Source organism: Canis lupus, chromosome 21, assembly GCF_048164855.1.
Source record: "Canis lupus baileyi chromosome 21, mCanLup2.hap1, whole genome shotgun sequence".
Classification (NCBI taxonomy): Eukaryota; Metazoa; Chordata; class Mammalia; order Carnivora; family Canidae; genus Canis; species Canis lupus.
Genome location: NC_132858.1, coordinates 20,328,908 through 20,344,877, shown reverse-complemented (window position 1 = coordinate 20,344,877; position 15,970 = coordinate 20,328,908). Strand labels below are relative to the sequence as shown.

The 15,970-nt window shown below is 36.0% G+C and overlaps 1 protein-coding gene across 9 annotated transcripts in view; it reads right to left on the bottom strand.

Moving 5' to 3' along the window:
* DNAJC24 (DnaJ heat shock protein family (Hsp40) member C24) overlaps positions 1-15,970 on the bottom strand; it is a 96,484-nt gene that overhangs the window by 47,357 nt on the left and 33,157 nt on the right. For all 9 annotated transcript variants that reach the window (XR_012013945.1, XR_012013946.1, XM_072791004.1 and 6 more), the window contains one exon: positions 4,136-4,274. Coding sequence is in view for 7 of the 9 variants with exons in the window: in XM_072791004.1 (XP_072647105.1) it covers positions 4,136-4,274 (139 nt within the window). In the remaining 2 variants the exon portion in view is untranslated. The remainder of the gene's footprint in view (positions 1-4,135; positions 4,275-15,970) is intronic.

Sequence of the window (15,970 nt, the reverse complement as noted above, 5' to 3'; positions counted from 1 at the left end):
TTGACACAAAAATGTTGGTGGGGTTTTAAGACATGTTCCCATTTGGCCCATAATTTATTTGATTACCTCCCATTCTCAAATATTTATCCTAATAAAAGGGACAAGGTAAATTGTATAATATAACATCAGAAATGACCTTTTGAATCTAGCTAAGGGAGAGTAGCTGATTAGCTTTGAGTAAAGACACACTGACTTTATAATGTCTGGCCCAATCTCCTGAGTCAGGCTGTTTTGGGTATCCAAGGACTTGGCTGACTATAAGGTGAAGACTACACATTACCAAAATAATTCACTAACAGAAAACCAAGATACATTAACAAAATAATATACTACCAAGGATTCCAAACACAATCCACTTATTTTTCTAAAACATTTCATTTGCCCAACTTCACTTGAAGGTTTGTTTTACTTCAGGTCACAAAGAAGTAAACCTAACTCATCAGCTGTGTCACTCTATACAGTCACTCAGACATCAGAGATCTGTGTGACTGTCACATTACAAAGCAACTGAATCATGATCCCTATTCTCTTCTCATGATATACTTCTAAAGTGTTTTTTAATGTGCTTAATATATGAGAAAACTCCCCATAGGTTTATAAGGGCACCAAAACCTATTCAACAGATATTATTCATATAAACATTTTATAAATCCGAAAAAGATTTTCCAAAGTGCTCCTCTGGTTGTCTGAAATGCAAAGCCTAATCTTGAATAACTACATGCCTTTCAAGGGAACTTGGGAAGCAAGCCTTTGGAAGCATCCTTAGAAACAAGAAGGTAAATATGCCAACTGGAACTAATTGATTAAATTCACTAGTTAACACTGCTTTCAAAATGTATAATATCTGGGAACTGAATATTACTCATCTTTTTTTAGATTTGCTTTTCTTCAGCCTGGCCAACATTGCCCTAAAATTATCAACTAAGAATAGATACATGGAAATGAGGAAGAAAAATATATGTACTTTACTATGGTATCTACCCTAGACTTTATTAGAATTCATTGGATCCTATCTTTTGTAAAGCAAAGAAATACGGATGTCAAGAGCCCCTTTAAATGATCTTTTAGGGAAATAAATGGTTGTGGGCAATATTGATGAGGCTTTTCTTACAACAGAGCACCAACTCTGAGCTTTGAAATATAAGAAAGCATTCAACACCAGCCAATAAAACATCTCTTGCCTCCTTCCCAAGTATTATGGAGCTTAGGTTTATTTTATACTCCAAGTTAATGGAAGACAGGAAACAAACATATTTAAGGCACACCCTCTGAAAAGAAAGTTCTACAATGAACTATCACCACATGCAAAAAGACTTCTGTATAACAAAGCTATTTCCATGTCCCCAGGGGGTGACCCAGAAAAAAAGAGTGCTTTGACCTGGTTATAACAAATTCTCTCTCTCTTGGTAACCTATCCTGGTCTTTAACAAATTATCACTCTCAAAGGTTTTCCTTCTATCAAATCTAAATCCTCACCGTTAGAAGTTCAAGTTCATTTCCTTCTTTTAAGGAGCCAATTACTGAAGATGGGTCAAGAAGGAAAAATTAATGTCAGCATTCAAAAGAAATGACAGTATGAAACTAGGTTTATTATGAGATTTTTAAAAATAGCTCTAGTATGAAAGGCTTAAAAACAGCCAGTTATTTTTGGATAAGAGACTTCTACAGTTTTTTTTTTTTTGGACTTCTACAGTTCTTATCTAAACAGCAATCCAATCTCAATTTAAAATGGAAGTAAAGCATTCTCACCATTTGGAGTTGCTGGTAATAAAGGAAATACCTAGTACTTGGATCTGACATATTGAAAAGTCATAAAAGCTGTCTTTCTACTGTCCTCCTAGAACCTACTTGAAAAACTTGTAGAGCAAACCGAACATTAAATTCCAAGCAGAAGATCTATCCAGATCATGAATCAGGCCCAACTCTCACTATATTCAGTTTGTCTAAATGTTGTTGTGGCCTCATCAATGACCTACAAGAGTCCCCTATGATCCCGTAGGCTGCAGTTACCTCCATTAAAACCTTAAAACCAAGGACTCAAAGCTCAAAAGAAATCTAAATTTCCAAGGACTTCTCAAAGGCAATGAGAAGATATTATTTGTTCTTACGACATTTTTGAAACTTTGCTTTGTCCAACTGTACTGCTCACTTTTAACCGTTTCCTGTTTCTCTCCATTTCTCATCTACCAACATCCTATTCCCTAGGAAGAGAGATTAGTTTTTTTATTCCTGATCTCTCCCTATTTCTTTCTCTTTAGATAGTGGGCTTCTAGTCAGTTTTACTGACAGATTCTTAATAGTACACAGGCTGTGGAATGGCAAAAATGCAGAGCAACAGGGCAAGTACATACCCCTACACCCGCTGAGTACAGGTTTGTGGATTATCCTTATCTTCGGCAAACGCACCCACAAAGTAACTAAAGATGTGCAAAAACACATAGGTAACTTCTCACACACGACACATTCGTGTATATTAGTTTCAGTACTTCCATAGAAATCCTATCACGAGAATCAAGGTTAAAAAGAACGACCTATAAATAGAATTCATCCTCAAATGGAACCACTTCTACATTCTTTTGCCAGAAGTAAAACAGATTTACAGAGTGGCCCAGGTGGCTCAGTGGTTTAGCACCACCTTTGGTCCAGGGCCTGATCCTGGAGGCCCAGGAGAGAGTCCCATGTCGGGCTCCCTGCATGGAGCCTGCTTCTCCCTCCACCTGTGTCTCTGCCCCCCCGCCCCATCTCTCTCTCTGTCTGTCTGTCTCTCTCATGAATAAATAAAATCTTTAAAAAATAAAATAAAATAAATAAAAATAAATAAATAAAACAGATTTACAAAAGAAATAATAAATTTGCAGGATACTTATATATGCACCAAACAGGTAAGACCCAATATTCAAGCCATATTTGAAGATTAACTAAATTCACCGCAAAGTGAATTTACACTCATCAGTTTAATATTTTTAAAAAGTTCATCAGTCTTAAAAAAAACTAGAATGGCCTTAGAGCTGATTAGTATGATGAAAGTCACTATTAAGTTCTCCATTGTATAAACAAATAGCTCACGAAATCTTTATACACAAAGGTATCACATACTGCCTGTAATACCACCAGTATAGTCCCCTCTGAAAATATGGAAATTCTATATATATCATTGGTTTTATCCTACAATGCTGTGCTTTAGAAGTAAGCCTTGTTTCTCAAATCAAATTTTCATAACCTTAGTAGTAGGAACCTTAAAATCATTTTGTTAGGTTTGATGATGTGCCAGTGTAGAGCGCGGGAGGGGATTCAATAATCAACTACAGAGATAGTGAGCTTTTATCAACACATTTGAGTCAATGTTGAACCTGGTGTGCTACTGCAGAGTGCAATTGAGTGTTTTCCCCACAGGCTGTAACTGATTATTGACTCCCCCCATTAGCATGCAGGGTGCATATTGAAGGTTCACATACAAGACTAAGGGACTCCTATCCCAAGGCCAGTGCTGAAAGACAGCCTATCACTTCGTGTAACTGCAGTCTATGTGTGACAAACCTGACCTACATTTCTCCCTTTCTTTCTCACCAGAGCTTGTCACTGTTTTAAGAAGCTATTTTCTAAAATGCATAAAAGAAATGACTTTTAAAACTGCTTAGGAAAGGTGCATTCCTAAAATACCATTTATAGCAATCTTCTAAAGAATACTGTATTCAGGAGACAATCATGAAACCTAGCCTAAAACAAGTGCAAAGACAGCAGAGTGCTTTCTGATGTTATCCCATAGAGAACCCTTCTTTTGACTGCCATTTATATAGTACACATTGTTAAAAGTACTACAATTAAAATTTTAATCAGCACATAATTAAATTAAAAAATAAGTTATTAAACACATTAGAAATGTGTAATTAAACATTTTTCATTAGTTAGAAAAAGTAGTTTTCAGGGCTTCCTAAGAAGCCACATCCTACTAGTTTTGTTAACTTCTCAGTGGACACACAATAATCACTACTAAGAGTAGGACATAATTAAAAACAGTGATGGAAGGGAGGAGTAAGGAAGGCAATAATAACTTGGTACAAATGCTGGAATATGCTCCCCAGGAAAGCTTCAAAGAGTTGCCAGTGTGCTGTGGCTCCTCACCACAAGTACCCACCATGCCGCTGCAGGTCATACTCTTTTTTTGTCTCTTCATTCCCTAGAATTTTCCATGCCTGATCAATTTCGATGAACTTCTGTATACATTCCTCCATTGTTCCTGCTGGCACATCTGCACTTTGTTTATCTGGATGATACTGCCAATCAAAAATAAAGGGGATGGTGAATAGAGAGGGTTGATGGAGGTAGGTAAAAAACAAACAACCAACACTCGTAAATCTAAGTTTTAGTTAAGAAATAAGGTAATGAGGGCAGCCAGGGTGGCTCAGCGGTTTGGTGCCACCTTCGGCCCAGGGTGTGATCCTGGAGACCCAGGATCAGGTCCCACATCAGGCTCCCTGCATGGAGCCTGCCTCGCCCTCTGCCTGTGTCTCTGCCTCTCTCTCTCTCTCTGTCTCTCATGGATAAATAAATAAAGTCTTAAAAAAAAAAAAAGGAAGGAAGGAAGGAAGGAAGGAAGGAAGGAAGGAAGGAAGGAAGGAAGGAAGGAAGGAAGGGAGGGAAAAAAAGAAAGAAAAGAAAAGAAAGAAGAAAAGAAAAGAAAAGAAAAAAGAAAAGAAAAGAAAAGAAAAGAAAAGAAAAGAAAAGAAAAGAAAAGAAAAGAAAAGAAAAGAAAAGAAAAGAAAAGAAGGTAATGAGCAGATGAAAACTAAGATGCCAAGGCAACAAGACAACAGTGTTGGGCACAGGAGACAACTGCCAGGTTAATGAGACCATTGGAGTAGCTATAAATCCACCAGTGACATGATCTGTCACAACATGCAAAGACAGCATTTTCTGGATAATTTGCTGATAGAATCACTGGTCTCATGGACAATTTACCTAGAGAGGATGACTAACACAAACAGAAATAGGTACGTGCAGATAAGCAGGACATGACAAAGAAAGGGCACAAACTCTGTAGAGTATGAAGCTTTCCTTATATAAGATGTGTGGCTGTAAATACCATCACAAATGAACTACTAGCTTTTTCTCACAAAATCAGATTATACAATCATACTTGAAAATAAATACCTTTCATCTTCCAGCTCAGCCCTGAAGATTTTAAAGTTACAAATTCCCAGACATAAACTTTTATTGAAAAATGGTTATTCTACAGCAGATTGGTAAGAAACAACTTTTTTTGTTTTAAAGTTTTATTTATTTCAGAGACAAAGGGAGAGCATGGGTGAGGGGGGAGGGCAGAGGAAGAGACAGAATCTCAAGCAGACTTCCCATCCCACATGGAACAACCATGGGGCTCAATCTCAGGACCCTGAGATCATGACCTGAGCCAAAACCAAGAGCAGACACTCAACCAACTGAGCTATCCAAGTGCTCTAGTAAGAAACTTTAAAGAACTCAACATAACATTTGGATGTAAGTTAATTCATTGTAAATCTTTCACTTATGTTTTCCAAATCTAAGACATTTTTAAAATGTTTTCAATGTGCAGTAATTTTTAAAAGTATTTGGTCAAAACAAAAACACTTTATACCAATTCATCAATTCTCAAATGTGAATGTGGTTTATTAGACACCTCACTTATATTATCTCCTTTTTCCTCTATATTCTCCATGGTTCTTCCTTCTCTTTATTTATCAGTTCTGAAAGAATATTCTATTTGCATTGCCGAGTCTTTCAACAAATAAGTGAGGAAAGGTTATCTAAATGTAGAGACATTTCACTTAAATGATGTGGGGCTATCACAATAGCAGATATTCAAATATGTCATGTTTTCACTCAAGTTAACAAGGAACTACTTGATACTATTCAACTAGAATTTGCTACCAGTAATTATTCTGAATGCTTTATAAAATATATTAAAGAACATATCTTAATTTTAAAAGTTACTTTAAGGGGCACCAGGGTGGCTCAGTTGGTTAAGCATCTGCCTTTGGCTCAGATCATGATCCCAGGGTCCTAAGATGGAGCCCAAGTAGGGCTCCCTGCTCAGCAGGGAGTCTGCTTCTCCTCTCCCTCTGCTTCTCCCCCTACTCATGCTCGCTCTCTCTCAAATAAATAAAATCTTAAAAAATATATATCTTAGGAATTTCCTTTGAACTTAGTAGACTAGTTTTCTCCCTTTAGTCCTTGTTCTTTTTCTTCAAAGTTTTTATAATAAAACAGGGAAAAAAACCCCACCATTTTTATATTTCATGACATTAGTATGGTTAGCTCACATACTCATCAACTAATAATGGCATAATCACTTAAATTCTTTCATTAAAAGACATTGAAAGAACATGAAACATTTACAGGTGCAGGGCAGGCCAGGTGGCTCAGCGGTTTAGCGCTGCCTTCAGCCCAGAGTGTGATCCTGAAGACCCAGGATCGAGTCCCATTTCAGGCTCCCTGCATGGAGCCTGCCTCTCTCTTTCTCTGCATCTCTCATGAACAAATAAATAAAATCTTAAAAAAAAAAAAAAAAAGAAAAATTTACAGGTACAATGTCATGTATTATACAAGTTATTAAGTCCAAAGTCATTCAGTGAATTGTGGGAAGGAACATGAAGTAAAGTGACTTCAATCCTCAATCTAGAATTCAGAAAGTATGTAAATTTTTATTCATAATGTAGACTACTGGTTCTGACAGTGAGTTTGTTTTCATGCTGAACTTTTCACACTGCTGATGATCCTTACTAGCAAAGCAAAGCTATTGTGTTATCTGGTTGCACAGAAGAACATCATGCATGCTGAGAGAAAGATTATAGGGCAAACAAAGAGAATTAGGCTTCCATTTTCCTTTTGGCAAACTATTTCTCTTCCTATGCCAAATCTAAGGGTTATCAACATTTAAATATTTAAGCTAATTAATATAATGACAAGAAAAGAAAGGGAAACTAAGGCTTTACAGTTTCATCTTTTTATGGCTATGATTTATCAAATGATGCTCATAAAAAGTGATTCCCATACTGAAGTCTAGGCAGTCCCTACAGTTGGACTATTTAAGTAATATCCCCAAACCAAATCAGAGTTTGCTATGTAAAGTTCTCCAGCTGACCCATTTTTCTAACACTGCATGAAGAAGATTTGGGTAACAAGCCTTACCGGGAAAGCCCTACAAAATCAAGAATTAGTTTGTGGCCACCCAAAACTAAAAGCTATCACTAAATTTTATTGAGTCATGTATCAACTCTACGATAGTCAAAGCATAATTCAATTTCCTTACTAACTTGGTATTTTCCTGACTCCTATTTTAAATAAGCAACTCACCATCTGAGGCCTAATCTGTTGTGCTATTAGAATGCAATGAATTTCATTCCATGATGCACAGTCCAATTAAAAATTGCAATTATTAGCAAGTAAATAAATATGTCATTTAGGGTGCTAAAAGCCTCAATCCAATCCGTTTTGACAGCAAGCTCCAGAATGAAATGAGGTCTAAAAGAAAACACATTCTGTCATAGGCTGATAACCTAAAGATATCAGGTCCTAATCCCTGGTACTCGTACAATGTTACTTTATTAGGAAAAAGATCTTCGAAGATGTAACTTGAAGATCTTTAAATGGAGATTATTCTGAATTACCAAAGTGGGCCCTAAATATAATCCAAGTATTCCTATAAGAAAGAGACAGAAGGAAATTTGACACACAGAGGAGAAGATGATATGAAGACCATTCAGAGACACAGAGAGGGATTTGAAATAATGGCATTAAAGATTGGGAATGATGAGGCCAGAAGCCAAGGAATGCTGGCAGCCAGTCGCAGCTAGAAGAGACAAGAAATGGACTCTCTCCTAGAGCCTTGACTTTGGCCCAGTTATACAGATTTTGGATTTCTAGACTCCCCAGAATTATGAAAGAATACATTTCTGTTGTTTTAAGCCACCAAGTTTGTAGTAACTTGTTTGGGCAGCTACAAGAAATCAAACACTGTGTAAATACATTTGTGGTATATATGGAAATACAAAGGATCTAGAACAGGCAAAGAATCTTGAAATAGAACAAAGCTGAAGAACTTACATTACCTGCTTTACAGATTTGTTATAAAGCTACAGTAATCAAGACTGTAGTACTGGTGTAAATATAACCAAATAAATCACTAGAACAGAATAAAGAGTCTAGAAGAAACGGATTTTCAACAAAGGTGCCAAAGCAATTTCATAAACTGAATTGAAACAACTGGATGCCATCTGGAAAAAATTAACCTCAACCCCTACCTACCTCATTTCATATACCAGAATTAATGCAAAATGAATGAGTCATAAACATAAATGTTTCACATAGCTTCTAGAAGGAAATACATGAGAATATCTTTGCCCCTTCGGGTGGGCAGACTGCTTTGACAGAAAATAAAAAGCACAAACACTAATGATAAAAAAATGGATAAAATGAACATCAAAATTTTAAAATTTTCTGCTCAGCAAAGAACACCAATTAAGAAAATAGACAAGCTGCAGATTGGTTAAAAAAAAAGTGATTAAATATATATCTAACACAAGATTTGCATATAGAATATTCAACAATAACAAAATCTTATAAATCAATGATAAAAAAACATACTAATAAAAAATCAAGGAGGAAAAACAAGAGACTTTGTCAAAAGAAGATAGATGAACAGACTATGTGCACATGAACTTGTGCTCAAACTTTTTCATTAGTTATCAGGAAAATGTAGATAAAAATTATGAAATACTACTAAACACCTAATAGAATGGCTAAAACAAAAAAGAATGATAACACTAAATGTTGGTGAAGATAAAGAATAACTAGAACTTTCATATGGTGCTAGGATGAAACTGATAATTTCTGACAAAGACAAATATACCTATTCTGTGGTCAAATAATTTTGGATATTTACTCTTGAATATTTACTTAAAAGAAATGAAACATAAAAACAAATGTTCACTAAAGACTTATTAAACAAAGATACTCACCACCTTATTCACAATAGCCAAAAACTAGAACGTAAAGTTTATGAACGGGAGAATGGATTAGTAGTAATATGTCCATATATAAAGTAATATTATTCAACAGTAAAAAAGAAAAAAATGATATACTTAATAAAATATATGAATATCGACATTATGTTGGGCAACAACGAAAGAGTACATACTATATAATTACGTTGATATGAAATTCAAATTCAGACAAAACTAATCTATAGTGATAGAAATTTAAAGTTGGTTTCCAGATGAGAATAGGGGGTGGAATTTAACTGCAGAGGGGCACAGGAAATTTTCTGGAGGAATGGAAACATTCTATATTTTGTTTGGGATGGTGGTTATATGGTATCAAATCTCACCCAAATGAACATTAAGAGCTGTGCATTTTCACTATATATTGACCACATCTCATTAGAAAAACATCTTTAAGGGTGCCTGGGTGGCTCAGCCAGTTAAGCATCTGCCTCGGCTCAGGTCATGATCCCAGGGTCCTGAGACTGAGTCCCCCATTAGGCTCCCTGCTCAGTGGAGAGTCTGCCTCTTTTTATCCCTCTGCCCCTGCTCTCTTTTGCTCTTAAATAAATAAAATATTTTTAAAAAAATCTTTAGACATGCCTAAAATTATTAAAAGAGATTTAGAAAATCTTCCTAACCCATAAAGAAAAAAAATTAGAAATTTCTTCCAATATTAAAACAGATAAATACAATCAAAACACAGAAAACTCAAAGACTAATACAAATCAGTGAAAAGCTATTATATTAAATTATAGACTTTATAAAAATATAGTTTTATTACTTTCAAGTCCCATATGCCAACCTTCAAGCACTTTAAAACATTTTAAAAAGTTAAGTATTGCTGAGCAGTGGACTAAGTACATTCAAAATTAAAATATCATAAATATGTCACAATACTAAAAATATCGAGCATTGTCTCTCTGTGATTCTTTATTACATTACAGACGTGGCTGTCTCCAAAGTTTTAGCAAACTGCTATTGTACTATTCTCAAATGACTTCATTTACATTTGGGGGATATCTATTATATTACACAGACCTATGTTCTTTAAATCCCCATGTCACTAACTGAGGATGAGAAAAATAAACACAAACAAAAGATTAGAAACTGTCTTGATCTGAAAATATAAGATCATTCATGCAACTACGAGATATACAAAAAATATGTAATATTTTATCAGGATTAATATATGTTACTTATATCCTAACTAATTATGTAATTGATAACTAATGCTTTCATTATGGGCTCTTAATTCTGAGATTCTATGGCAAAGGGTTGTCCAATATGGAACATTTTATTTCAGATTTTCTCCATGTAAGAATTCCAAGTGCTTCTAAATTACTAATTCTGGGGTGACTGTCACAATGTGTCAGCCCAGAGCAACTCAAAATGTGGTCCTCAGATCTGCAACATCAGCAATATCTGAGAGCTCATTAGAAGATGGCCCCATCCCAAATCTAGGGGGTGGGAGGTGGGGGTAGGAAGTAGGGGCAGAATCTGTGTTTAAACAAACTCTTCAGGCAATTATTATGCATGCTAAAGTCTGAGAAGCACAACGTTGGCCTCTACTGCTTAAAACATAGAATTAAGTGCAAGTCAGAAAATTAGTGCTTCATAAATATTTCTCCTTGACAGATGCGTCCTTCCAAGTGTGTATCCACACACACAAAAAAGAAAAAAAATGCTCAATGAGTGACACTCTTCGATTGTTAACCTAGACCACCACCATGAAAATTACATAAAGTATTCTAAGTCATAAATTTTTTGATATTTGATACCTTTTGTTCACTAATCATAAATGCCAGCCCCTTTATTTCATTGTTTGCACAAATGCCAACACCGATGATGAAGAACCTGATGAAATCTGAACAATATGCCAGTGGTATTTTAACCTGTTGATTTTTTTTTTTTTTTTTTTTTTTTTTTTAGAGGAGGATACAACTTATATCAGGCTTCAGCTACCGAATGCTACAATAATGTCCACTGATAGGCTAAATACAGAGACAAGTGTTTACCTACTGGAAGGGACAAAAGTTGAAGTATGTATAAGTTGTGAGAAGAACATAATACAATACACTGCAAAAATTCTAGCAACCTCTGGGCAGCCCCGGTGGCGCAGCGGTTTAGCGCCGCCTGCAGCCCAGGGCGTGATCCTGGAGACCCGGGATCAAGTCCCACGTCGGGCTTCCTGCATGGAGCCTGCTTCTCCCTCTGCCTGTGTCTCTGCTTCTCTTTATCTCTCTCTGTGTCTCTCATGAATAAATAAAATAAAAAATCTTTAAAAAAACAAAAACAAAAAATTCTAGCAACTTCTAAAAGATTTTAGTGCAAATTCATATATTCATTAACTCCAAATAACCTTTTCTAATAGCTAAGCAACATGTAAATTTGAAATGAAACTATTTCTTTAAAGAAAGTACATAAGGCAGTTTTATGATAAACTGCCTACCATACAACAAGAAATTAATTCAGGTCACCTAAAAAGAGGTCCACCTGTTTTAATGCCTTTCTTACATTCCTTTTTTAAAAGATACATCGCTTTATTTCACTAATAGCTTGCTACTTATATCTAAGATTGAATAAAAAGTTGGGGAATCATACATTAATCCTTTATTACACATTTGTGATTAGGCTGTTTTGATTTCTAAAATATTGATGGCAAAAAGGAAGCAAAAATCAACTATGGAAAGGATTTTGAGCAAATTGAATTAAACAAAAATTCCCAAATTGTCATACTGACATTATTTGATCAAAGTGGACCCTGAGGACACAGGACTTTGGTTTTCCTCTGTGTAATAGATGAGTTTAATACCATTAATAGGATGCTAGTTCTCCATTTCTAGCTTCAAATGTTCTTGAATTCCCGAACCAAATTTCAAAATACCTCCTAAACGCTATCTTACCAGTACCACTTAGTTCATGTCCAAATCCAACTGATTATCTGGACTCTAAAATTAGTTCCACCTCCTGTTGAATTCCCCCAAAAGTACAAAATCTGAATCTGAATCCTGTTGAATTCTTTATTCTGCTAAAATCACCACTATGCTCAATAAAAGCTGAATGAGTAAAGAGAATAATAAATACATTTTCTAATATTCCAGGCTACAATTATCAGGGTAACTTTCCTTACCCTCATCCCATAAACCACGAAATTGGACAGATTCTGTCTACACGATGTCCTTTCTATTCCCAATGCCAAACCTAGTTCAAATGAAAAGTAGCTCTTACCTGTTCTCTAGCATTCACCTTCTAATAGCTCTCGAGGCCACGCACCTGATTCCAAGTTCACGTGCCTTGCCTTAAAACTCTGACCATGTCATTCCCCAGCTCAAAAATTTTAATAGGTAATCTACTGTACAAGGGATTACAGTCCTATTCTTTACCCTTAGAGGTGAAGTTCTCCAAAAAAAAAAAAAAACTCCAAGCTACCATTCCAGCTCTATCTATTATAAGTATCATAGATACAGCATTTATGTCTAGTCATTCCAGACCAGTCCTTCAGATATCAACCCATAAATAAGCATTCCTATGTTTTCATGCCTTATTTATGCTATTCTCTCCACTGAAACATCCTCTACCAGACCAGTTCAAATGCATCTCTTCTATGAAGCCATGTTTAATATCCCTACTCAGAAGGGATGATATGTGTGTCTGTGTGTGTTCTTTTGAAATCCTTCAGTATTCCTAATTTTCAAGGAATTTATAGTTACTTGTGGACTCAGCCCTCCCCTAAAATACCCAATACAAATACTATGTATTAACTATATCTGTATCTCTCCAGAGATTAGCACAATGCCCCTCTGCACAAATATCCTCCATAAATACTTGTTTATTTAAGTTGTACATGTAACTTCCCCCAAAAGTACAAAATCTGAAACTTCCTGATTTTAGTCAGCACTGGATAGCAGGAGTAAATTTTAGGTTTAATCTGGGTTTTGCATTTTTCTATCTTTGTTTTCATACTCTTTCCTAGCAAACAACTATTAACTTTGTCATTCTATTCAGCTGATGCATGAACATGTATGATTCAGGGATACGCTTCAGCCCAATGGTCTTCTTCAAATATTTTCCAAACTGAAGAATGAGATACAGACTACATACATACTTACTAAGAGGAATGAATTCAAGAGTACACTTGAAAAAAAGAATGGATGTGTAACTGTGGGATGTGTGAATATGGAAAAGGTTGAATCTTTAGAAAAATAAAAAATAAAAAGTCCTTAATTTCCTTTTCTCTATCTCCACTCAGTTTTCACAAGTGTTCATGTATCCTATACAAATTCTGTGCTACCAAAAAGAGAGTATCATAACACCAGAAGATCTTATCACTATCACTTCTAAAAGAGAGCTAGATGGCACTGAGTTTTGGGCTTTTTCTGCCAATGATTAATGGGACAGTTCGAGTATTGTCTTTCCAAGCCCTAACAGGCCCAACGTCGAATTTCCATGACATCACAGTGAATACACATTCCAAACAGACTATAATGAAGAATATCATTAAGGAACTTCAAACTACAACACACATAGAAACATTGAATAAAAGCTTATTGTGGATCACTTTTAGTCTTCTTGTTTTCGTGAGTTCAGTCCTCACTACAGTTTGAGGCACTCATCACCTCTAAAAATAGTAAAAACTCATTTCTTCAGACACTGGCTGTGAAAGAAAATTGAAAAGGTCAGGTTAAGGGAATTATGTAAGAGGTCATTAGTAAATCTGACCACAATAATATCTGACAGCAAGAATACCACTGTCCAATGTTTTCACTAATGAAGAACTACTTTTAATTTACCAAAGTATTAAACCTAGTCTCTATTAAAACAGTTCATGAAAATTAGTAGTTTCTTAATCTTTGATAATTTTATAAAAACCAAGGATATTCTCAAAAGTGTTTATCACATTCCTAATTTTCCCTCCTTCCAAAAGAAGACAAAGAGAGAAACTGTTCAGCCACTAGAAGTTAATTCCAAATAACTGTACTTCTTTGCTCTTATTTCCTAAACACTATGGCGGTCACAGGAACCCTCCCCAACACTTCCTTTTTTTTTTTTTAAGATTTTATTTTATTTATTCATGAGAGAGAGAGAAAGGCAGAGACACAGGCAGAGGGAGAAGTAGGCTCTATGCAGGGAGCCCAACGCAGAACTCGATCCCAGGACTCCAGGATCACGCCCTGGGCCAAAGGCAGACGCCAAACCGCTGAGCCACCCAGGGATCCCCTAAACCTCTCCCAACCACTGCCTTTTCTCTCTCTCTTTTTTTTTTTTAACTTTTGTCTATTATCTCTAGCACCAATGTGGGGCTCGAACTCGCAACCCAAAGATCAATAACTGAGCCAGTCAGGCAGCCCCATCTACTTCTGTCACAAAACAGCCTCTCATGTTCTTCTCTTCTCCAGTCTCCCCACAAAACTCCTCTAATGTATGTCCCAGATCCCAAGAGTTCTGTGCTGTAACAGTCCCAAGCTGAAATGCTCTGGTTGAGTCCTGGTCAGCTGAGGCCAGAGCCATTTCTGAGAATTTCCTTTCCTTCCGGATTTGAGTGGTAGGAGGCCAGAATTTCTGCTATGGTTGGTAGTACTGCCACTACGCACCAGAAAACAAGAATCAAGCATGGAAGGAGAGAGGCCATGGACCAGTTGGGCCCCTGAGGTTTATAGAAGGAAAGGATGAAGGCAACAGGGTCTCTTAACCAACTTGTAAGAAACCAGGGCTGAGGCAGAACAATTTACAATATGACAAACTTCTACAACAGCCTTCTATACAAGGATTTACCTGGGAAAGGAAGAAATAATTCTTTGGGTGTAGGAACATCTTCCTACCATACTTCTCCTTGGTCCTGCTTGCTATAATTGCCAATGGTTATTATTCTTCCAAATATACAATGAGGGAGGCCCCAGGGTGGCTCAGCGGTTAAGCATCTGCCTTTGGCTCAGGTAGTGATCCTGGAGTACTGGGATAAGAGTCCTACATTGGGCTCCCCATAGGGAGCCTGCTTCTCCCTCTGCTTATGTCTCTGCCTCTCATCAATAAATAAATTAAATCTTTAAAAAAACCAGTAAGACAAATATATGATGAGGGAGAGGACGATGTCCTTGGGGCATCAATCAGAAGAGATGGTACAATTACTCATATCAAGACTTAATCTTTTACCATTTTGGAAAACCAAAAATTCCTAAGATTATTTTTTTTTAAAGAAGGACAAGAGCAGCCCTTTTCCCAATAGATTTTCCACAGTTCATTGTTTTCTCTACCTTCCCAAAAGTTCATCCTTCTACACCTGTTTTTTTTTAAGTTTATTTATTTTTTTAGTAATCTCTACACCCCATATAGAGCTTGAACTCATGACCTTGAGATCAAGACTTGTACACACTTCCAATTTAAACATGAATTACTCATGTTTGTACATGTTTGTACCATGTTTAATAGCTTATAATTAGCAGAACTCTAAAATAAAACTATTCTATATTTGAAGAACCTAAAAGACAAAATATCAAGTAATGTTATTTGAGTGAATAGTAAGTTAAAACAGTGTTTTAAGGGTCAGATAACAAGAATTAGTGTGACTAGATCACAACTGATCCTACACAGTAGGGCCCATATTATTATAATCCTTTAAAATGAAATTATTATTATTTTTTAAAGATTTTATTTATTTATTCATGAGAGACACAGAGAAAGAGGCAGAGACACAGGCAGAGGGAAAAGTAGGCTCCCTTTAGGGAGCCTGATGTGGGACTCGATCCCAGAACCTCGGGATTACAACTTGAGCCAAAGGCAGACACCCAGGTGCCCCTAATGTGAAATTATTAAGACACAAAGTTAATACTGCCATTCTCCTTCAAAAATTATTAGTTTTTCAGAGACAGACTTGTACTTTTTATTTTCTCCCAGTCCATCAAACCTTATAGGTTATGACCCTGACCTTTATTTAACAAATAACAGCTTTATTG